Source organism: Zonotrichia albicollis, chromosome 3 (genome assembly GCF_047830755.1).
Source record: "Zonotrichia albicollis isolate bZonAlb1 chromosome 3, bZonAlb1.hap1, whole genome shotgun sequence".
Lineage (NCBI taxonomy): Eukaryota > Metazoa > Chordata > Aves > Passeriformes > Passerellidae > Zonotrichia > Zonotrichia albicollis.
In genome coordinates, this window is record NC_133821.1 from 7249865 (window position 1) to 7274194 (window position 24330).

A 24330-nucleotide genomic window follows, 5' to 3' on the forward strand; every position below is an offset into this window, starting at 1 on the left:
AAGTGTATCTTCTTGGTGTATCTGCTGGGTAAGATGTTTAAATTCCCAAAGAATGGCCAGAATAGGCACACCTTTATTAAAAGGCCATAAAAAAGATTTCTTTTATATTACTAATCTGCTTAATCTCCAAAATGCATACTCTTTCCTATAAATGAAAACTCCCTGCCTCTCAGAATACTAATGGTGTATAATCCTGGCAAAGGACTCAGACAGCATGCCAAGAAGCATGGTATATATTCCCAGGGTAGATGGGCTTTATAGGTCTATTACAGCTACAGACACAGTCTCATGTTAGTTCTTTCTCTGCTCCAAGGATAAGAGAGGATACATCCCCCAGTGTTTTGCCCCTATTAAAAAATAAAAAAATAAAAAAAATCCAAGCAGCAAACTTGCTAATTTGGCTAGAGGATAATTAGCCATGATCACACAGAAGTCATTCACATTACAACATGCCTACCAGCTTTATTCACTCTTAATAGAGACAGGAGTGTGGGCAGGTACAGCATTCTCCAAAGGGGAGCACGCTGACAATGGATGCAGTCTGTTGGCTGCAAGCCACTACTTCTGTGTTTCCTTAGGATAGGGTCTCAATAGGTACATAATGTAGAGATGCAAATAATTTTTCATGCACACAGCTAAAAATAAGCAGCCTTGAGATTTTTATTCCCCATAGTTTATGCATTATCCCTATGCAGGGGATTCCAGTGAAGCGTGCTACTAATCAGGAGTAGCAAACCAGGACAGCTAAGAACTGTCTCCTTAGGTTTTAGAGCTGTGATATACTCACTACTTTGACTGAAATGAAAATAAAAATAACAATAACTTTGTATAGGGACAAACCTGAAAACTTGAAAAGGTTCAGAAATTAGGAAGGATGAAAAAAGCTGCCCATTAGCCTCACTGCCAAAACTACATATTAGTACTTGCACAAAGGAGACAATCTAATGTAGAACTATACTAACTCACTGAACAGACAAGTTCTCCCTGCCATTTCCTTCCCTTATGTTATTGACAAAAGATGGTATTAACTTTTAAGCACAACTCAGCAGTACTTGTGAGTGAACAACTCCCTTCAAGTGCAACCACCACTAGCAAAACTCTTAACCAAAGAAATAGGTTCACAAGGAATTAAATTAAGTCAGCTGTAACAAGAACAACATCTATCCTGCAGTGCCCTCACCAAAACATCATCTGTTTGTAGAGCCCTCACCTCAGCAACAGACTTCAGGTCCTGCACCTCTGCATAGAGGGCTGCAGGCTCCAGCTCCATAAAACAATCACTGATACCCCAAAACACCTCACTTGCTGAACCTAAGAAAGTTCTGATGGCAATTGTGTATCAAATCCCACCTTCCTTGGGTCTTAATGTGCCTTACTCAAGAGGTTTGGAAAGTAGTCTTCCTCCACCTGCAGTTTTCACTCTTTGACTAGCCAGCATCTATGCAAATACCTGAGTGTTCCCCTGGACAAACAGCCACTTCTTTATTTACATGTTACAGACAATGCACAGTTTCATGTGCTTAGAGAAATATCTTACCTTGACTTTACCCCTTTCGCTTCCAACAATATCCTGCAAAAGTTTAGAGGGGAAAGAAGAGAAAAAATATTTTCAACAGCGATAAAATAACATACAAAATTTACTATTAATTATCATTTAAATAATGGAAATAAACTGAATTTGATAGAAAAAGTAGAGTTCCAAATACTTCAGCAAAACTTGCAAAACAAATAGAAAATTAGCTCCTTACCATAACAATGGGTTGAACTGAAGATATTTTGCAATTCTTTCCCCCCCATGCCTCAATGCTGGGATACAGCCCTTTAGCCAGTATATACTGCTCCCCCGTAAACTCAGGATTCTCATAAGCCACCCATCTAAAAGAGAAAGAAGAGGAGATTGGTTGGTAGAAGTCACACTACTTTACCAAAATGCAGATGTGTACATTCATTACTGTCTTAATGTAAGAACAAATAAAAAGTTTCTGAAGTGCCAAATTATGATGTTGTTAAAACCCTAAACAAACCAGTGTATCTGATAGTGCAAACCCTATGCAAATTTTATTACCTTCTTGCACTATGTTGATACAAATCAGAGTGAACGAGCTAAAGCAAAGCACAAGTTCAGACACATCATATATCCTAAAAGTTATCTTCAGTAAGAATATTTCAAGATGGGTTACAATTCTCTTATTTTACCAAGGTCAAGGTCTTCTCTTTAAAAAACAAAACAAAACAAAACAAACAAACAAAAAAACCCCAAAAAAACCCAAACAAAAAAAAAAAAAAAACACCACCAGACAGATATCACAATATAGCTTTTTCAACAAAACTAACTTTCAGAGCAATGCTGACTTTTAATGTTGCCTGTAGCTACAGCTCAGTTGTGTTCAAGCAAATACACACCCCAACAGGATGTTGAGCTGCAACAAGAGGCAAATATGCTAAGCAAGAGAAGACTGTTCCTTACCAGCAGAGAGAGCAAGAAGAATATCCTTGAAAGCTAAGCACCAAAACCACCACAAAATTGACCAGATCAATGTATTTAAATGCAAATCTATTACTGTAACTACTCAGCTGGATCTCATGCTTGACAGAGACCACAAACTCGGAGATCTGCATCAAGTCTTCTGTCTCAGTCAGAATATGCCTTTTTGAAAGGCTTTCAACTTTTGACATGATACACACTTGAAGTACTGGAAAAGCAACCAAATCACTACAAATACCCGGTTCCATACTGAAAGCCCAAAAAAAGCACTTCCTGCATCTATACTTAACCTTTGATTTTGTGATAACCTGCAGAACTTGACTTGCTTTTCACTGTCATACTTCCCAAGCTTTCCCATACTTACAACTCTTTTTTTATCTGTTTGGTTGTTTTATGAGTGCCCATATGAGATCAGACCACAGTAGCAACTGCATTTCATTCATCATATTTATGCAGGAATCAGGACATCTTGCTGGTTCCTGATTCTACCAGAAAAACTTCTACTCAGAGTCAACCTGCTTTTAATTTTAGCCACTGTAGTGCATAATGAGTATATGCTAGGTTATGCCAAAATTCACTTTCAATTGGCTCAGAAACTTACTGAGTTTCTACACTAGCAAAAATTTCCTATCACAAAGCAGTAAAATGATACAGATCTTAAAATCTGCAGGGGAAGGTAACTCTCAACATCAAAATTCCCCATTAATTTATGTGAGTTGATCAATTGGATTCTACTAAGCTGCAGTTTTACTCCAGGTACAAATGCCAGAGTCTCTGCAGATACAAGAAGTGGGATAACTTCAAACTGAAATAAAGGTGCATCAACAAGTATGTGCCAAGACTATGAACTTTGTTTTACTTGTCCATGGCAAACATTCAAACAGTGAATCACACACATCACTATTCACGTCTCTTGGTTTGCCTCAGATATAATCAATTATTCCAACCTGTTACACACTCATTACTTACGGCATATTTCAAGGTCCATTTCAAAATCACCTCAGAGTAATTCATCAAAGAGACATTGGTATGTACAATAAATTGAGCAGAGAGTTCAAATGTCTCAGGTGTGTCTATACCTGTATATCACATATGCCAACAGCAGTGAAAATGAGGTTTCCTTAAATGATTTCTTCAGCAGGCATTCATTAGATTTTTCAGTGCTAAGTGCCAGGATACAGCTATGGTGCACAGTAGTTTTACTCAATTGAGATCTATGCAAACAAGTGTTTTTGATATAAAATGAACTGTAAGACATGTCAGCAGCCTCCTGAGCCCCTTGATAGCAGTTATTTAGTTTCCCCCATCTAAAAGCCTGAATGCAGAAGTAATCAATGAATCTCACTTCCACATGTTTACATTTAAATAAATGGGATTTAAATAATTAAGTGCCACTCTTCTATGCAAGTCAGACAGTTCCTAGAGTTAGGGCTTAGTGGTGAAATACTTATGCTTCTCCACTTCATTCAGAAGCCCATATAACCTGCTGAAAGTAGTAATAACATCATCAAGCACAGGCAGCTGAATTCAGTACCAGCTAAACCTGCCACACCTCAAGATTATCCCTAGGAAGGAGCACACTGCCTTAATCCAACTTCTGACTTCACAGAAAGGCCTGGAGAGCAAGATATTGCCTCCACAGCTGAGCAAGAGAGTCACACTCCAGCTGCCAGGCACAACAAAATCTGAAGTGCTGCTCTGCAGCATGGCAGCAACCATCCTGGCATCAACTCCCACAGGGAGTGAGCTCTCCTGGCACAACAGATTTTGTAACCCCCAGATGCACAAACTGCCCTCATGAGGCTGAGCAGCAGCTCCATCCCAGGCTGCTGGCAGGAGGGTGCTGGAGACCTTTCCTCCTGGGCACCATCCATGCACCTGAACCAGAAGCAGCATAAAGCTTTGATTATGTATTGTCAGTACTATTACACACAGAAAATCTTTCTCCAAAAACCTCTATGTATGACATCTAGGAAGTGCAGCTCCAAACAGAGCCTGAATGTACAGGCAAGAAAGTAATCCAGATATGGGTAGCTCACCAAAAATCAGATTTGCCCTCAGTTAGCCCAGGACTCACCTTGTCTGACTTTAGGAGGGAGGTCAGAAAGTTAACTGGCACTTGCAGACTTGTACAATATTAACAGATAGAATGAGGTAATAAAATTGTATTTATAGGAGAGAGAAAACGGGTTCATCCTGCCCCTTTGTGACTGTGATTCTTAGTATTCCAGGGACCTGCAAGCTTTAATTTTATGACTCCTTTAAAGATTTTTTTCTGAACGTCAGTTCAGATCTACAGAGAAGTTAAAGCTTTGTTTGAAGTGCTCTCCAGTGGAGTATTCAAGGGTACTTGCCCTTTTCAGCTCCCAGTGAAGGTTTGTTTTTGTACCTTGCGTCTCCAGTTTCACTCATGTTACCCTCCTGAGTGCATCTAGGTTAAATTTACTATCTTCTGGTTTCTGTATGTGAACCACTCATTACCTAATTATTTCCTTAATATCACTCACTATCCATACATACTCTAGCAGCAACCAAAATCTACATTGTGGATTAATTACTTGAAATCTAGGGGAAAACCAGGCTGATAACACAACCACAGTAAACAGATGACTACATAAAATAAACAAATCTGGGAAAATTCTTCCAGCAAGTTCAAAGGGAATCGACTAAAAGACAAGACCTTCTTCAGGAGTTCTGGCAAAAGTTTGGTGTGTTTATGGATAAAGAAAAGGCACATTTCAAACATGCAGTTCCTGTGATTTTGATCACTAATAAATAAAAGCTTGAAGGAGTTTTTAAGCAGAGGGGAAATCAAAATAGTACAACACTTGATTTTAGTACTTGTTTGAACTTGTAAAGGGTGTTACCTGTTGCTAGTAAATAGTTCAATTTTCCGCCACTTCAAATTCTGTCCATTTGAAAGTAAAGTTCAAACCCTACTTAAAAGAAGAAAGGCCCGTCCTATTTCCAGGCAGCCTGGATTGCTTTCTCCCATCCCAATGGCAGAAAAATAATTTTTGAATTTTATGTTTTGGCAGTATCTGAAAAATGCTCAAAAGCAAAACACTTTCATTATTCAAGAAGTCAATCCTCATCTCCTTGGGATATATTTTTCAGGATGTCTTTACAATGGATTTAGCAAAGACATGGAAATATTGCTTGGAAACATGTTTAGAAACATTTAGAAATTTAGAAATTTTAATGCAGCTAGTACCCCAAAATTGAACATTACCCCCCCAAATGCAGAGCTGGGCTGTCCCAGCAACACAGTTCAGAGCTGCAGCTGAGCTCAGAACTCATTCCACAGTACCTGTGCACTGCAGTGTCAGGCTTTCTTTTCTTTGCTATATCCTTTAAATTAGAGAGCCATCAAATTAATTATGTGGGAAATACAGATCATCTGTTATCTTACTGCTCAGACTGCTTACCCCAGATACCTGTAGTTAAAAAATTGCAGTGAAAGGTTGAGGGCTTCTTAAATTTTTTACTTATTTTAATTAAGCGTTTTCAATATAATACCAGGAAGGTTACTTCAAAATGTTATGACAAGCTTTTATTGAATCTATCACAGTTCACAATGTCATCATCTGTATTACAACCTAAACAGCTCAGGAAATTGCTCAATGGATTATTCATTGCCCCGTGACAGATTTCTTGGAAGGAAAGATATAAAAAAAATCTTCTACCTGAACAGACAGTTAATATTTAAAATAAAGCACTGTACTGCCAAACATGACTTCACACAGATCATTCAAGCTTTCTGGCACTTGAACATTTAATAAGATCACCACAAAACCCCCAAATACTCACAACTCCTCTGGAAACAGAGGGGTTGTGCAAGACTCTCAAGAGCTGAGTGCTAGCCACCTGTTATGAGCAATGCATCTGAATTTTTTAAAACCTTATTGCTACAAATTACATCTTTTAGAGTCTACAAGGTGAGATTACAGAAGTGGTAGCAGAGTCTGTAGTACAAGTTTTGTTCATAAAGACTTCTAGCCACCTCTGCCATCAGTGTTAAAGCCACTCTTGATTACTAGAACACTCAAACTCATGTATGATTCCTATCTCAGATGCAACAGACACATTTACTAGAACAACTACATGAAGGGCATGATAGGGAACCCACAATTTGTTTCCCAACCTTCAGAGACGACTCTTTCCCAGGAATCTCTCTTGCATATTACAGAAGACAAAAGAGCACAGTGGCTTCAAAGGCCACCAGGCAGAAAAAAACCTGCTGTCACACCATATTCATATAGAAATTAAAAGCATTCCTCTGGAATGCACTGAGCTTGATCCTGCAGCCTTTATCCAGACAAAACTTGCAGAGATATAGCACAGATAACACAGGAAAGATTTTGGGCGTGGCTGGGTAAGGCAGAGCTTCCAGCAAGTCACCTGCATGCATACCAGGCAGGGAGACAGACTGTACATTTCATGCTTTTTTGGTTCTGGTACTTCAGTTAATTTTGTGTGTTTGCAGACATGATTGCTGCAGATCAGCAATCTGTCAGCATTTGATATGGCCCGCAAGGCTGTGAAACTCAATCTGCAGTTGATGGACTTGACTAATCAAACAGCAAAATCTATCAGCTGATCAACTGCATGTGATAGCACTCATGGCACTAGAAGGTGGTTTGTAAATGGCCAGGGTTAATACAGACTTTTGGGAACCCTATGTTTAACAAAACCCCAAACAAACAATAAACACCAACACCACAGCACTAAACCACTGTTAAACCTACAGGATTCACTGCAGAAACAATGTTAATTTTCAGAACAGTTACTCTCCCTAGTATCAGAAGGTATTAGTGAGCATAGTAAAAGTTATCTCTATTTAAAACACAAGAGGAAGGAATCTACCTCTGGTCAAATGCAAGAAGACTGGAAATTAGTTTTAAAATTGGAAACTATTTCCATAACAATTTTGCTGTTGAAATGCTTCAAACAAATGCAGCCACAAGAACAAGCTATTCCTCTCTTGATGGAATCTCATCTCATGCTTTCATACTCTGTGTATCAGAAAGTCAATGCTTCCTGGGACTATCTTATCTTATTGTAAGAAGAAAGATGATTTACTGTACATATTCACCAAAACTTTACTTTTCACATTCTGTGGTCAAGGGCAGAAAATTTTATCTGAAGACTCCATATAGAAGTCAGAGTCCCAAAAAACAGCTGCAAACACCATCAATTTCTATGAAGACCAGCATATCTAAAATGAAGGAATGAATAAAAATAGCACTTACACGCCACTTAGCACATTTATAGACTGTGTCCTCAGCCCATATCCAGTGTCTTTCAAATTGGAAATGATACCTAACACGTTGATATTGGAACCCTTTGATCCAAAGTCTTTTTCACTGTACATTATCATATGGGAGCTTGTGAAGTCCTGTTAAAACAAAGAGGAGCACCATAAGGAAAGTGCCACATGACATCTCAGAGCACTCAGGAGATGCCTGCTGTGTCTTCTTGGAACTTACACCAACAATTGGTCGCAGGGACTGCACCTCCTCATCGTAGCCACCCCAGTCTGCCCAATCCCGATACGCTCCTTCTTCCAGCAGGTACTGGTGGCCTTCAAACCCAGGCTTCTCGTAAGCAACCCAGCTGAACAACAACAACAACAGAGTCTGAACATGAAAATAGACAAGTGACACTCCACGTTTTCATGGAGCAGATATAGATATGTAATATTTATTCTTTTGCTGTGAATTTCAAATTTAACCCTGGTGTATACCTCAACCCAAAAATTACAAAAACAAAATAAACAGGAACTGGATTTGTCCACTGCAACTTCCAGCCTATGGAGTTACTACTTCAGCTGGAGGATAAATACCACTTTTCCACACTTACACTCCTCCCAGTACTTTCATGGATCCCACTGATGTAAGTGGAAGTCTTGTCTTGTCTTCTGATTCTTTGTCATCAAGCATAAAGACCTCCGATTCTATTTCCACATGCTTTCCTTCAAAGAAAGGCTTCTCATAAACAATTACCTGGAGTAGAAATGAAGGAAAAGAAAAATTGCAGGGAGGATGATGAATTCTGACAACAGACAGTTTCTTTAGCATGGGCACATAGAGGGAGAATTCAAAATTACGAAATGAACTAGTGGGATCTCTCTCTCCTCTACAAGAGGCCTTTCCACTAGAGATGCAAGGCGAGTGCTTGAGCATTCATTACCCATCTGCATCATCTGGATTGCTGCTAATACTGTCATTTATGCATGTGAGGGATGCAGAAATGTAACAGAAGTTGTATTTTCATGGTGTGGTCACATAAAAAAGGGCTATCCAGTAAAGCATCAGTATCCAATCAAAGCATACTTATCTACCCATGTGTAGTTCATGTGCTGTAAAACAACTTTGGACAATCAACACATACTGACTTTTACCTTTGGCTCCCCACTGGATTCAACTTTGCGACCACCCTGTTAAAGGAAGAAAAAGAAGAAAAAATTAAGCTGTTCATGACTTAGACACTGGTAGATGTCTCTACAAGGAATCAATTCTTTGCAAAAAGTCAGGACTAAGATTAAATATTCCTTAAAGAGTGCAAGTGAAAATAAATGGCAGATTAATGGCAAAGATGGATGAAATCAAATGTTGTAGGTTCAAGAATTTTATAGACCAAAAATCATAGGTTTTTTTTTAAAGAGTTACATTTTTCTAAGTCTTGACAAATCTAACCACCTTAATACATTATTTCTAACACATAAACATAGGTCATTTAACTTATAAGTAGTAGCAGTAGTTTACCATTTTCAAGGGTCTCATGGACCTAATGTAGGCTTCCTTCTTCTCCCAGAATAATAAATTAGGATATTCACCGGGCTCCAACATTAAAGGGACTCCCTGGAAACCAGGTTCTTCATAAAGAAGCCATCTAGAAGTAGAGGGGTAGAGGGACAAAAGTAAGACATAAAACCCCCAGAACATTTCTGAGCAGTAAAGAACAAGACAATATGCTTACTTCAGGAACAAGATCACTGTTCCCTTTAAAGGGAGATTCCAAGCTAATATAAACTGACTCAGATTGGTATAGTTTCATTGCAGACACATGGCTCCAAGAAACAAGTAAGGTGCTTTAGTTTCATTACTGTCTGCAGCTGAATGTTTGATACATGGTGTGCCCCATATTCACACCACTCAGTAAACCCTTGGCTTGTGGCTGGTTACACATGGTTACCTCCAAGGGCTCAGTCAGTACTGGGGTAAATTCTGTTTAATACCTTAATATTAATGATTTGGATGAGGGGGATTGAATGCTCTCTCAGCTGTTTTGCAGATGACAAGAAGCTGGGTGGGAGAAGTTGGGTGATCTGCTGAAAGGTAAGAAATCTTCACAGGGGGATCTGGATGAATGGGCCAAGGCCAATGGGATGAGGTTCAACATGGGAAAGTGCCAGGTCACAACATTCCCAAGCAGTGCTTCAGGACTGGGGAAGGGTGGCTGAAAAGCTGCGTGGCAGAAAAAGACCTGGGGGTGCTGGTCAAGAGCAGTTATACATGAGCCAGCTGTGCCCAGGTGGCCAAGAAGGCCAATGGAATCCTGGCCTGTGTCAGCAACAGTGCGGAAGCAGGAACAGGGCATGACTGTCCGCCTGTAGTCAACACTGGTGATGCCACATCTCAAATGCTGTTTCAGGATCAGTTTTGGGCCCCTCACTACACCAAGGACATTGAGGGGCTGGATCATGTCTAGAAGGGGACAGTGGAGCTGGTGAAAGGTCTGGAGCACAAGTCTAATAAGAATGGCTGAGGAAGCTGGAGGTGCTCAGCCTGGAAAGAATGAGACTCTGGGGAGACCTCATTGCTCTTTACAACTGCTTGAAAGAAGGTTGTAGCCAGGCAGTGACTGGACAAGAGGAAGTAGCCTCAAGCTTCACCTGTGGAGGTTTAGATTGGATATTAGGAAAAAATAATTCACTGAAAGAGTTGTTAATCACTGTAACAGGCTGCTCAGGGGAGTGGTGGAGTCACAATCCTTGTAGGTATTTAAAAGATGTGCAGTAGTGGTGCTTGGGGACATGGTTTGGTGGTGGCCTTGGCAGTGTTGGGTTAATGGTGGTACTGGATGGTCTTACAAGGCCTTTTCCATCCTAAGGGATTCTATGACTAACTTCACTGCAAGAACTGACACACATGGAAGAACAAGGAGAGTACAGTCAGAAGATAAAGGTGCATTGACTCATTTTTGTTGGCAGCTTTTAACAAACAGCAATTAAGCATGAACACTGGGAAACTTTAAGATGATACAACCACACCCACATGGCAAGGTGACTCAGAATCAGAACCTCCCTCACCTGCCAACACAGTGAACTATGTCATGCTTGTAAACTAAAGGCAAAAAATCCCCTAACCCTGCAACATACAAAAAAGCAGCAGCCCTCTGCAGAACTTCTCATGGAAGTGATTTCTTTCTACACTGTACTAATAAGCAGATATCTGAGAAAGACAGTTGAAAAATAGTATATTTCACTTCCTGGGGAAAATATGAGTCTGCTTTCCTTCAGGGATACAACTGCAAGAGAGATATTAAAGCAGCAAGAGCTCACGTGGATTTAGTAAAACAAGCTGTTACACTAATGCAAAATAAAGACAACTCAGATGTGCACAGGCTCTGCCTTCTTCCAAAAAAACCTGTAATTTTACTGGTCACAGATAGCTTTTAAGTGAGACAGAAATAAAATGGAGACATAGATGAAGTGAATTAACAATTAACCTGCAAATAACACACCTGATTTCCTTACTCTTGCAAGACATGTAATTTGGATTGAGGTTGCTGTTCACCAGAAATAACTTCCTGTCAGAGAACCAACTACTTGGACATTTTCAAATTTGCCTACATACCAAAATGCTTCATTTTTTTCCACAAATCAAGGTGTAAATATTTACTCAGATAAAATATCCTTTGCCTAACAACAAAAATGTCTGTATATCATGTGGTAGATTTGAAACATCTTTGCTTTACATATTTCTATAAAAAGTGATATGTAACACTTGCCTTCAGCTAGGCAGTTTTTGATAGTTAGACTATTTGCAGCAAGGCAAGTGCTATAAGTGCCCAAACATAAGAGCTAACAACCAAGGTCTGTACACCCTATAAGAAGTTCTGCAGGATAACTGGAAGTGGCTCCAGTCTCACTTTTTCTGAAAGAAGCTTCTTTCTCTCTTCTGCATACTTCTCCCCGTACTACTTTTTTACTAGTTTCTTTATTAAGACATGAAAACTAATACTGGTACAGCACCTGGATTGCTCCTTAGAGGTCTCCTTTCTCATAAAAGCCTGCTTAGTTCACAATATTACTCTCCTAACTCAGATGGCCAGATATTTTCATGCGACATAACCTCTTTGTATTACACATCACCATAAAAGCCCAGATCAAAATGCACTGTGAAGTACAACAATGTCACGTGTGGAGACTCTAAAGCACTAAGTCTTAGTTTATAAGGACTTCAAAAATTTTCTTCTTTGGATGATTTCAAGTTTAGAAGAAAGCAAGTGGGAAATGTGGTCTTATTATAACAATCCATTCCCCACCCTCACTTATGTTAAGTTTGGCTGAATGAGAAAAAGCAGAAGAGGCAAACTCATTCCTTGGCTACAAATACACAAGGGTTATTCAGTATTTACTACACGCAAGCAGAAGAAAATCTAGCTCTAACAAAACATTCTAGGTCAGACTCCCCAAGAGTGAAGCATTACAGTGATGTACTAACTCTACTGTCAACAAATAGACTGCCAAAGTATAGGACTAGAATAAATACAGCCTGTTCACGAGTCTGACAGGTGTAACCAATGGTTTAAACCAAATTCCTGTCATCACACTCCACATTCATACAGAGCTGCATACTTACATGCCCCAATGCACTTTAATAGAACAAGTCTTCTGAGTGGTTCCAAACACCCCTGTTTCTTCAGTGTCATCAAAAAAGGAAGTCACGATTCCTAACCCTTCAGGCTCTGTATACAAATCAATTCGGCAAACCCTGTAATCCTGAAAAATGAAGATTGCCATAATCACTTGATCTGTGCTGGGAGTTCTATAATTACTGTGCATAACTAAATCAGTTTTTAAACACCTGTTTATTTTAAATTGTTTCCCCCCCTTGTCAATTGCTACTGCTATTAGATGCCTATAATAAAAGTATAGCTAAGCCAGTTTGCCTGTCTCTGTTTGAAGCAAGACAGTCAGTCAATCTCTAATCAGCATTTACATTGTTTACTTTCTGCCATCTAGGCAGGAATGCATCTTCTTTCATCAGTTAACATCTCCTCTAGCAAATTAAATCCTAAGATAATACTAAACAAGCCATCCTTGAAGAGAACTGCAACTTAAACAAGAATTGTAGTTACAAGCAATATACCTCCTTTTTCCTTTCCTACTCAAATAACTTTATGGCTTGTGCTTGTTTTGGTAACCTGCAATTGCAACTACTTAATGGTAGGTTAAAAGTGCATAGAAAAGATGTTCCATCATGTGAAACTCACTGGTAAGTTTGCCCATACCAGGCAAACCAAAGTTTGGTGTTTCACAATGAAGTCTGTATTGAGTGCAAATTTGGTATTGGAAAAATAGAAAAAGCCCTAGTTTGAAAATACCAAATTATTGGTGATTTTCTGGGACGCTTTTCCTGACACTGACCAGACTACAAAGCATATGCTGAATGCAGCATTTTGGTGGCTATTCTAATAAAGCCCACCAAGTTCTGTTCCTGCCCCGTCCTTCCTCTTGATGTTACCACAAGCCCCACTGCACAGAAGCCCCCACAGGCATTTTCTGGTTAAACAGGAAATTCAACATAGAATATTGTTTCATGCACTTGTAGCTCATGTTACACTTGTGTCCTAATAGACCAATCACATGCTCTAGCAGTATAAAACATCACTATACATCAAGATCTATTAAAAAAATTTTTACTTGTATTACTTGCCTTAACAACATGTTTTATTGAACCAATTACTGCAGGCTTTTGAGATGTGCAGTCACTTTGCTCTTCAGAAGCACCTGCACCCCAAATATCTGTGAGTTCCAACTCTCCTTCTTCCAATGGAATAGAGGGGCCTTCAAAATTTGGTTTTTCATAGAGTATCCAGCTTAAAATAAAATTTTAGAAATCAAATTTTTCATGGTGCTTTATCAAGTGTGATTGGCAAAAATCATGATCCCACTTAACAAACCGTTTCATACACAGTACAGTTTCCAAACTCTTGCCATTTCCCCAATACACCTTATTTACCCAACACAGCTGATTCAAGCCATTTTCAGTCTCTATGATACTTTGAAAACAATGATAAAAACAAAAATGTCTACTGTTAAATTGTACTTTCACAAAAAACTCCTCCACCTTATAAAACTGATGATTTGGGGCAGCAAAGACTACTATCTCTGAACACCAGACTTATTGTATGAAATACTAATCAGAACCAATTTGTACATTAGAGAAAACAATGACACTGCAGACTGCTGCATCGTGTATTAACAGACAAGTTGCTTGGATCCTGTGAACAACAGCCTGGAGTTCCACAGGAGCTGGGGTAGATGTTCCAGAGGATTGTAAGACTGCTCAGGAGACAAGGACAATTTCATTTTTAATGGCAGAACAGAATAAATAACTAAATAAGAACTTTATCCATCTGCAAATACAAATCCTTCGCTCAGGCTCTCAATGGAAAGAGGAAAAACCTCAGACCCAGTCCCTCTAGACCATGCTAGCAAAGACAACCTGGTTTACAGAGATCAAAAGGTTTTTGTTCCAGCTTTCTGAAGCTAAACAGCAATCAGTTTGCTTCCCAGTACCTCCTACTGTGGCTAGCCCTTGTGTCTGCACCTCTCTATCAGATAATTACTTTTGAGAACCTGCTATTTGACTGCATTATAGCCTGGCCACAGCACAACTTGCTGTGCTAGCCACACTGCTAATGGCCCCTCTGTTGATGCTATGAAGAAAGCAGGAGATGAACTTGCTTTGAATTACTCTTGGGCAATACAGCTTTTAGAGCAAAATCCCTCCTTTTGTCAGAGAAACAGTCAATTATCTCTACAGCACCATCCTATTCCTTTGGTCATGACATCATTATGTAAGAGCTAGCTTTAAACATATTCTCTAGCCTTTTAGCCCAATCCAAATACTAGGCAAGAATCCCTAATGACCAGAGGAATTGAAGGGCATGAACAGAATCTGTCATTTCATCCCACACCTATGCCTGGTGACATCTCACACCCTGCCAGATGCTGACACTCACTCAATTAGTCAGTGAAATAGGTTTTCCAGCTCAGAACTTCCTGCTGCAGAGGTAAAATGCCCTATTTCTTGCTCACAGCTCTGCATTGTTACAAGCCAGACTTACTGTGAATCACATGCCAGTTCTGCTTCAAAACATTCTTGGACAGAGTAAAAATCTTTGCATAAAAAGTAAAAATTGATGTCTTACCATCCTCTGATGACTTTAACTAAAATTGTTGGTGACAGAACCCAAGAACTGCAATCTGGAACATCATGGAAAACTTCAATGCCAGCTTTCTGACACTCTGAGTCACAGTATATCACCAGCTGTGTTAAAAAAAATCCAACAAAACAGAAAAACACACCAGTAACATATAATTCTATCTTCCTAAGCTTTAAATATAGAAAGGAACACTAAAACTATTTAAATTGATCTTACCTTGCCAGGTCTGGGATTGATTTTACTTTGTCCATTTCTTGGAAGTGTCTAATAGACAGTGAGAAGAGAAAAAAAAAATCACAAAAAAACCCCCACAAAGTCAAAAGCATTTTCAATAAAGATACTCAGGTATAGAAAAAGGGCTAGTAGAACAAAATAAAAAATACTCTGAATAGTAAAAGATTGGTAACCTTTTAACTATACCTACTTACCACTTCAATCTCTACTTCCCCTTGCAGAGCACCATCTTGTCACAAATGCATAAATTTATACACTTTTTAAAAACTCTGAATTATCATCTCACTGAAGTTGACTAACCTCAGATCTGAAATGCTTTAAAATCATCCTGATAATGTTCCTACATAGCCCAGGACTTCAATACCAAGAGACTGCTTTAAAAGCTGCCACTGATACATGCTGTACAATAATAATGATGAGTTGAAATGTCTAAAAATGTCAAGCCATAAAGCACAGTGTATTTTTAAGAAATATATGAAAATACTGAGGATGCATGATGGTACATACATGTATGAGCTAACTAGCATAATCAATTTTGTAACAAGTTTCCTCAAAGAGCATGAGACTGAGCACTAAGTGATAAACTAAAAATATTCAGAACAACTAAAACATGGAGGTATACAAAATCTAAAACAATGCTGAAGTCAGCAGTAAATTGTATGATATAGAATATATGGGAAAGTTGTGGTTGCATCACGTCACCTTCAAACCAATAAAGCAAGCATTGAAATTATGTGTTTGGTTTCCTAGCAAGGATAGGAGTGTTCATTCTGGGACAGGGTCCTGCTCTTCTAGGAATGATTCACACAAACAAAAAGACAAAAACAGATCCTGCCCCTAAAGAGGCAACCAGCAACACGTGCAAGGAATTAAAGAGAACATGGTAGTTAACATGCAGAGCAGGCAGTGGTCGCAAGGCACTTCTTAACCACCACCAGGTTTTTGTAGGCATCATCAAGACATGTTGAAGCATGACTGATTTTTTAGCCTGCGCTTCAATTCCAGTTAAAACTTGTTCTGTGTTTTGAGGAATGCCAAAGTCATTGTTTTGGGCTGCCCTTACTGCTTCCTTCACATCACCCACTAGCCATTGCATCACCATTTTCTTAGTCAGTGGAAGATGCACAGCAGGTACACCTCACAGAAACATTTCTGATTCCGAACTTGAGCAAAACATTTCAGTCAGCAGCAGTGCCACAGAAATCCAGAAACCCTTTGAAGCCTAAAGGGTTAGGTATGAAGCCTAAAGTCTTAGGTATGTACACACTCCACTGCTGTATCAGACCTCCACATTCTACTGCAAAATTGAAACCCACTCAAGAAAAACAGTGTAAGCAGCAAAAAACAAACTAATACAATGCTAGGCACTTAGCTTTAAATTCAAGTTTTTAAATCCAAGCAGGACCAACAGAATAAGAAAGCCTCTTTAATTGGTAACATAAATCTACACTACTGTAAATAACCCCCTAATTTTCATCTCCACTCTAATTAAGAAAACTTCCCATAAAAGAAGAATCTACATTCTCAGAACTCTAAGGTACCATGGATGGTTGTCTCCTGCAAGGTGACAAAGAAAGGAGCTCCTTTTAGAACTGCTATAGCAGATTACCATTAGCTTTGGAAAGTATTTCTCAAACTTCTTACATGCCGCTTCAATTCTACAGGTCCTGTTCATGTGGCTACATTAAACCTTAGAAAACATATTTCTTCACATGGTTTTTAGATCTCCTGCTTATAGTTCTCCTCTCAGGTCACAATCAGGGCTTACACTAACAGAAATAGCAAATACTACAGGAAATTGAGTCATTATTTTAAAAACAGAAATTACAAATATATTCCATATTAAAGTTGCTTTGAGGGAAAAACATAGGTCTGTCTTCAGTCATGAAGAACAGATGCTTGTAATCAGACCTAGGGACAGCCCTACACTGTAGCAGCACTTTCAATAATCACTACTATCCAGTCATAACAATATTATTAAAGAATATATATATTTTTCTGCCAATACATGGGAATACAATAGAGAGCTAAAAAAAAATTGCTCTGTTACTTATTTAACTGTACAATGGCTGAATGTCTTGTTGGAAGAGAAGAAAGGTTACTTCAACAGAGGCTTTCTGAAGTTCACAGAAAGCATTCTACTAATTTGCAATAAAAAAATTGAAGTTAGCATAAGATTTGTTTCAATATAATACAAAATCAAGTATGAAGACATATTCAAAAAATGCTTTCCATTCATATTTGCAAAAAGTCTCATTTTCCTTTTCAGATAAAACTGGTACCATACCTAAGTTCACCTCAATGTATTTGTCATATATACATATCCCAAAGAGGGGAAACAAAACAATATATGCACATTGTCTATCAAAATCATAAAAGCTGGATAACTTTGCAGGCAGCTTTTTAAAAGCACAATACTTACATCCACATCTAATAAACCAGGGGGGACATTTGATTCGTATCTGCTTGTTCCTAACCAGCTCGAAAAACTTTTCTCAGGATTGCCATAGTTGGGCATTTGTAAACTTAGTTCTTTTTTGGCACTATCTGCTTGCAGGTACTTCTCCACAAAACTTGGAAACTTCACATCTGAAAGAGACTGAATTGCAAAATCAAAATTAACAGTCATTCAGCAGGTCAGCAAACATTGTTCCACTTCCTGAATGATCTTTATTACCTCAGATTTTTGAGGCATGATGAATGGCCCAGAAACATCCTGTTGTAAAGGAGGCATCCCCGAGGAGTCAGTTGCAAAAGCTGTTGTGTTATTTACTGAAGCGACAGAAGAGCCAAAAAACTTTTCTTTAGAAGACAGCAAGCTTGAGAAGAGGGAGCTTTTTTCAAGCCGTGATCTCTTAATTTCACCATCTGTACAGTCAATGTTCTCTTTCCCATTTATTTCCTGAGCAAAGACAGGTTCCTCTCGACATGGCTGCAGAGCTTTGAATATAATACTTTGCTCTGCTGATGCACGCTTGGGCCTGACTTTGGCTATTGTTTCCAGGCTTTGCATTTTAATTTGTTGTGCTGGTAACAGATCCTGTGTTTTTTCCCTCCTCAGTCCCAAACCAAAAGTAAATACACTAGGATCAAATACTTTCTCCAAGTTGTCTTCATGAATGGGAGGCATTGCAAAGTGGGGCGCTGGAGACTTGGGAAGCTTTGACCTCTTCTTTTTCTGGGGTAAACAAACTGAGCTGTCCAAGTTTTTTATTGTTTCAGCAAATTTCTTCATGTCAGATGGGGAATCAAAAATGCTGTCGTCTTCAGCAGATCCATTACAGGTTTCCCCTGGGCTCTTTTGTGTGTTGTTGTTGTGCTCTGACTCCAATACACTGTCTTGATTACTGTCATCATACTGCAGTGGTGTAAAGTTCAAATCTCCTGGCTTTACCATTTTGTCTCCATTTTCCATCTTCTTAAATTCTGATCTGGACACCTGAGATGGTAGAGGATATTTATCATCATTGCACGGTGATAAAGCCTCTGTGTTTGGCAGCACTTTTTCTTCATTTCTATGGAATTCTGAGCTTGTGCAATTTCTTTGGCAGAAAGGATCTCTAGCATTTTCAGTTTTTACAGGTGAGTGCAAAGGCAGTTTAAAAGGTGAATTTTCTTTCTTTGCTGTGGTTAATTCTGATTCTGGTTGCTTCAGAGAAATACCACCACCATCACTTTTGCTGCTTTGGTTAAAAAGGGATATGGCAGCTTTTACTTTAAGTTCTGTTGTCTTCCCAATATCCTCATAAGAGGTAAAGATTTCTCCATTTTTGCCTTTGAACTCTGCAGTGCTTTCTTTCTCCAGTGTCCCATTCTCAAATAACTTCTGGCGACTGCTTTGCTTATTTAATGTTTTATCAGGCTGCTCATTTTCTTTAGGTTGTTTTCCAAATTTCAGCTTTGCTCTGCCAACAAATGTGCTTGGTACAGCATTATTTTTTGAAGCAGGGATGTCAGTAGGCCTCTGGCTCTGGCTAGCACATTTGTTTTCAAACAAGGAAATTTTGTTGGCAATGTTGCTGTTAGTTTTATTAACTGATTTTTCAAGAGTGTCCTGCTCACTTTCTAAACTGTCTTGATTCGTAGGTGTTTTAAAATTCAGCTCTATGTTCTTCGGTTTGGCTGGACTGCAGGAGGCAAAGTGACACAGAATGACATCTTTTAATTAATACTGAACAGGCTTGTAACAATTTTCAAAACAACAAAAAGTAGAATTATAAACCACAGACTTAATTCAAATTTTGATATCTCAAAAGGAATCAACTAAAAGAGAGTAACTATATGGATTTAAAAAATTAAGACACTAAATAAGGAATATGCATTTCAAACATGTACTTAGTTCTTTAAGGTTAGTAAAATAAACACAGCAACTTACAGCATCTGCAATTGAGGCAGAGAACTCAACTACTTATGACTGACAGACATTAACATTTAGTACTGAATAGGCAGAATAAATTATAAACATGCAATTCCCTACAGAGTTTAGAAAACAAATCCCAATTCATTAAGGTGATAATGAGCTGGTTAACATTTACATATTCTCTCCACTGAGTTTTGAAGACATCTGACCAGATTCTTTGCAGCTTTTACACCTACACTGCAGAAGCAACCTCAAATTGGAAACTCTTCCACTCTCATGAGTGCAGAAAATGTCAGCTGTCCCCAAGCATTGCATCACCACCTTGGCTAAGCAAACACCACATGTGAGGACTCTTCCACTTCTTTCATGTAAACTTAGCTAACAATTTAAACTGCATAAACTAAGCCTAATAATTTTACAAGAATTGAATTTGGAAACACAAATCATTTCTATCAGAGTGGACAGAGAGGCACATACAAGTACATGCACACAGTACTCCTGTGCTATGGCAGAAGGCACAGCTGAGTGTTTCAAGCTCTTTTCTCTGAATACCTACAACTAGAAAAAATTATTTGTCCATGTAACTTGCTGCTACATACTGTACAGTATGCACAGCTGTGAAGATGCAAGGCAGATGGCTTAAAAATTAATCAGTTGGATCTAAGGAGTGTCAAGGAGCCCACCATCACCTCCAAGACAGTCCTGCTCTCCAGAGAGGAACCTGGGGACACAGCAGTAGGAGGACACGTAGAAACTGCCTACATGAAAACTGACAAAGGTGGGAGATGAAAAGAAAATAGCTTGCAGCAATCTCCAGGGTCCCAAATGCTCTACCAATCAATGGATGATTCTGGCATTTAAGTGCTTTCTTCTTCTTTTACCTACACAAACTGTGTTCACTAAGTTCTCAGACAGCTGTTCAGCCCAAGAAAGAGGTGTGAGATATAGGAACAACCCAAAATATGAGATCCATTCCCCTCTTCCTCAAGTGTTCCATCCCAAGTAAGAAATTAAACCCTTTTAATGCAAGACTCTCCTTGTACAAGCTTTATTTCTTGGGAATACCATGAGGAACAAACTTACTGAAATAACAGGAAGATTCAAAAATAGTTATCTACAAATCTATACAGGGAGCAACTGTTAAAAATCATAGAATCATAGACTATTAAGAGGCTGCAATGGATCTTAAAAGATCATCTAACCTCTACTCCCCTGCATGGGCAGGGACACCTCCCACTAGACCAGGTTGCTCAAAGGCTTTTCCAACCCGGCTTTGAGCACTGCCAGGGTTGGAGCATCTTCAAGCTCCCCAGGCAACCTTTCGTAGTGTCTCACCACCCTCACAGTAAAAAGTTTCTTCCTAATATCCAGCATAAATTTCCTGTCTCTCAGTTTGTACCCAGTACTCCCTGTCCTATCACTACAGTTCCTGGCAAAGAGCTCCTTTTCAGCTTCCCTGTAGACCCCCACCTTCAGATACTGGAAGGTTTTTATGAGGTTTCTGTGCAATCTTCTCTTCCCTGTGAAGCCCCAACTCTTTGAGCCTGTCTCCATAGGGAAAGTGTTTTAGTCCTCTTATCAACTTTGTGCCCTGCTCTGGATTTGCTCCACAGTTCCATGTCCTTCTTGTCATCATGTGATTTCAGAGAAGACCTCCCAACACTGCTCCCTCTAACTACCAGCCTACTCAAGCTAGTTCAGAACTTTATGAAGAATTATGAAAAATGCATGATCAATAAAAGAAGAAATAGCAAACTTAAAATCCACTGGCCATACTTCAGATGGGTGCTAATAAAACACACTTGGAAAACTTAAGGAAAAACAGAAAACCAAAATGTTCCTGAAAGAGGGAAGGTATGAAGGGAACTATCACAGAGAATAAAATTAAATATATTGAGGCACTACTTTTCATTTGAACTACAACTGGATTTTCCTAAACTTTTAAAAGTTAAATTATTTTCTGACTTTTCTCTTTGGAAAATGACTATGAGTTGCAAGGGACTTCTGAAGATCAGCTAGCCTAACTTCCTACTCAAAACAGGGACAGCTTCAAAGTCAGATCAAGTTCCTGAAAGCTTTGCCTGACCAAGTTTTGAATAACTTCAAGGGTCAAGATCTCACAACCTTCCTCATGAAGCACTGCAGCAGGGCAGCCACTGTTGCTGTGAATTATTTTTGTCTTATGTCCCATTAAAGCTTCACTGCTACAACTTGCAGCTGTGGCTGCTGTGCCTTAACATCTCAGGGACAAATCTGGCTCTGCCTTCTCTATAGGTAGTGAGAGATGACAGAGGTTTATCTGCATCCCTCTCTTCTCTCAGCTGAAGAAACCAAGCTGCTTCGGCTTCTCCTCATACAAGCTTTGCTCCAGAGCTGTCACCTTCTTTAATGGCTCACTGCTGGACTCATTCCGATTTGGGAACATCTCTCTTACATCAGAAGAGAGTTGGAAGGGGAGGAAGAGCTGCAACTCAACAGAGTGACCCAGATGTAGCCCATGAGCACCAAGACCTGCTGGCTATGCTCCTGCCTATGGAGCCTTCACCTGGTACAATGATGCACTACTGACACGTGCTGAATTTCCTCCTCACCAGGATCTTTCATATCCTTTCTGATCAGAAGAAAAATGTACTTATCCTTTCCTTTTACCTGTATTTTCAAGAGATAACACTAATGGCCCAATTATCTTAACAAATGCATTCCCATACCACCCTTTGTCAGCCCATCACTTGCAATAGTACGTGCATTTATTTCAACATAACATGCATTTCCCCATAAAAATCTGTGTCTCTCTGTATGCCCTGACACAAGCAAGTTTAAGGGCTAACAGTGATACTTATCAGCCACATCTAAAACCTCTTTTAAATGAAAAGCTCACCCCTCAAAGGTATAGTTTCAAGCTTTGCAAATTTATGCAGAAACAACCACTTCAACACTTTGTATTTTGTATTCTGCAGTACTTCTGCACAGCAGCAGCAGCCAAACAGCTGAGACCAAAGAGCATGAGAAAGCTCAGACCTGCAGCTCCACTCACTACAGCTGGCCTCTTCTAATCTTTTCATTACACCTTTTTCCACACTACAAAATACAGGTTCTAAATACAGCCAAAAGATGCACTCAATTGCAAGAACTGGGTCTCCAAGCATGTTTAAAAGGAAATGTTGTTTGAATGTCCTTTAAGCCTTCCATCTTGTATGGGGAAAAAACAGCACAAACACTTTCTTACAAAGAGTCCAGTGTGGCTCATTCCTACTGATCTGCAACACCAGGAACAAGCAGGCACAAGAGAAATACCAATGTCCTTCTCTGTGGTTACACCTTGCAGCTAAACTGTGGAAGCAAGCAGTAAAACCTCTCCCAACAGTCAAAAATGGAAGGTGAGTCACCCATCAAGCTTGCAAGTGGTGCCAAAAAAACACTGATGCCAAAATATCAGATTGAGGTGAGCAAAGAAAAATGGCATGTGAAAAGAGAAGAATAATTCAACAAGTGAGCTTAAATGTAAAGCAACTACAAAACCATGCCTGAACATAAAGTATGACAACTGAAGCCAAGTTTTCCGCTAAGCACATCAAAGTGACTGCTGCCTGAGGTTTTATTTGCCAATTAAGATTTACCATCAACCTCATTTTAGACTCAAATCTGACAGGTTTCCCTTTCAAAAGCTAGAAGCAAAGTATCCTGTGACTTTCAAGTTGTCCAATACACAGACATAAATGGAGAAAAGAGGGAAAATGCTATCTTTATTTACAGGAAGCCTGCATTTCTGGAGGTGACTAGAGAAACTAACCTGTTTTGAAATTGCTTCCAAAAGAAACCTGATTCCCAGAACTGGGAATGGCACAATGTCATTAGTAAGAGATATCATGCATTTTTAAGGGAGAACTACTTGTATTATATAAAATCCATCTTACAAGGGGCCCAGGAATCTCTAAGTAAATGGGTATTTTTCAACCAGAAAGGAATTAATGTGAACTATTAAAAAAACCTTTTTGACCTTTGAAAATGAAAAATTTATCTGTTCACACTGATAACAGGAGAATAAAAACACACCATCTTCTAGTAATGGCACTATCTTTCCCCTTCCCATTTTACAGCACCTAAATACCCATCCAGGTTTATAGTTCATATGTTCTAATGAATGACTCTAAATAATACCAGATAACCAGAGCATGTAATTCTGGCTAAGGAAATGGTGTGGTGCTGTGCTATGACAGCTATCAGACACATCAGAAACCTTGCAGGCAACACGGCAGTCCCCACCCAAGGCTAAAGTTCCTATAGCAGCAGATAAAGCCAAGTCACTGTGTCACACACCCCACAAAAAGGGATGAAATAGAAAAGGTTGTTTATTGTTAAAATTCGGTCTTTCAGACAGGACACTTGTCTGTTACTTATAAGTACAGTAAAAGATAATTCACTGTACAGCAAGCCCAGGAGATACACAGAAAAAAACAATATGAAAGCTACCTTTCCTTTGAAGCTGCAAAGATACAAACTCAAGAGTTTAAGATTTGTGATCTGTACTGCCAGATGGCAAGGCATCACCCAGTACAAAAATGCCACAGTTTAACTTTCAGTACTAGGCTTTTCAAACTTAAGTAACAAATTAAGGACTCAGGTGTAGAGTATTACAAATTGTGCAAAGGAAATTGCTCCTGTGCTCCTCAGATGTGGGAAGCATAATTGCAAACAGACGTGTCTCTTAAACCATCATGTTGAACCTTCCTGTCCCTCTAACACAAGGACAATTATCAACACTCAGTGTACCTCAGGTGGCCCTACAGGA

The 24330-nt window shown here is 39.2% G+C and overlaps 1 protein-coding gene across 1 annotated transcript in view; it reads right to left on the bottom strand.

Annotated features, from left to right (window-relative positions):
- The window catches only part of CRYBG1 (crystallin beta-gamma domain containing 1), a 96496-nt gene that overhangs the window by 15917 nt on the left and 56249 nt on the right, over positions 1-24330 (bottom strand). Inside the window, exons 4-16 of the mRNA XM_005493007.4 lie at positions 17859-19308; positions 17604-17780; positions 15164-15211; positions 14933-15051; positions 13432-13594; positions 12355-12494; positions 9253-9379; positions 8889-8924; positions 8348-8490; positions 7975-8101; positions 7738-7883; positions 1749-1875; positions 1538-1570 (exon numbers count right to left, since the gene is read on the bottom strand). Coding sequence (XP_005493064.2) covers positions 1538-1570; positions 1749-1875; positions 7738-7883; positions 7975-8101; positions 8348-8490; positions 8889-8924; positions 9253-9379; positions 12355-12494; positions 13432-13594; positions 14933-15051; positions 15164-15211; positions 17604-17780; positions 17859-19308 — 2836 coding nt within the window. The remainder of the gene's footprint in view (positions 1-1537; positions 1571-1748; positions 1876-7737; positions 7884-7974; positions 8102-8347; positions 8491-8888; positions 8925-9252; positions 9380-12354; positions 12495-13431; positions 13595-14932; positions 15052-15163; positions 15212-17603; positions 17781-17858; positions 19309-24330) is intronic.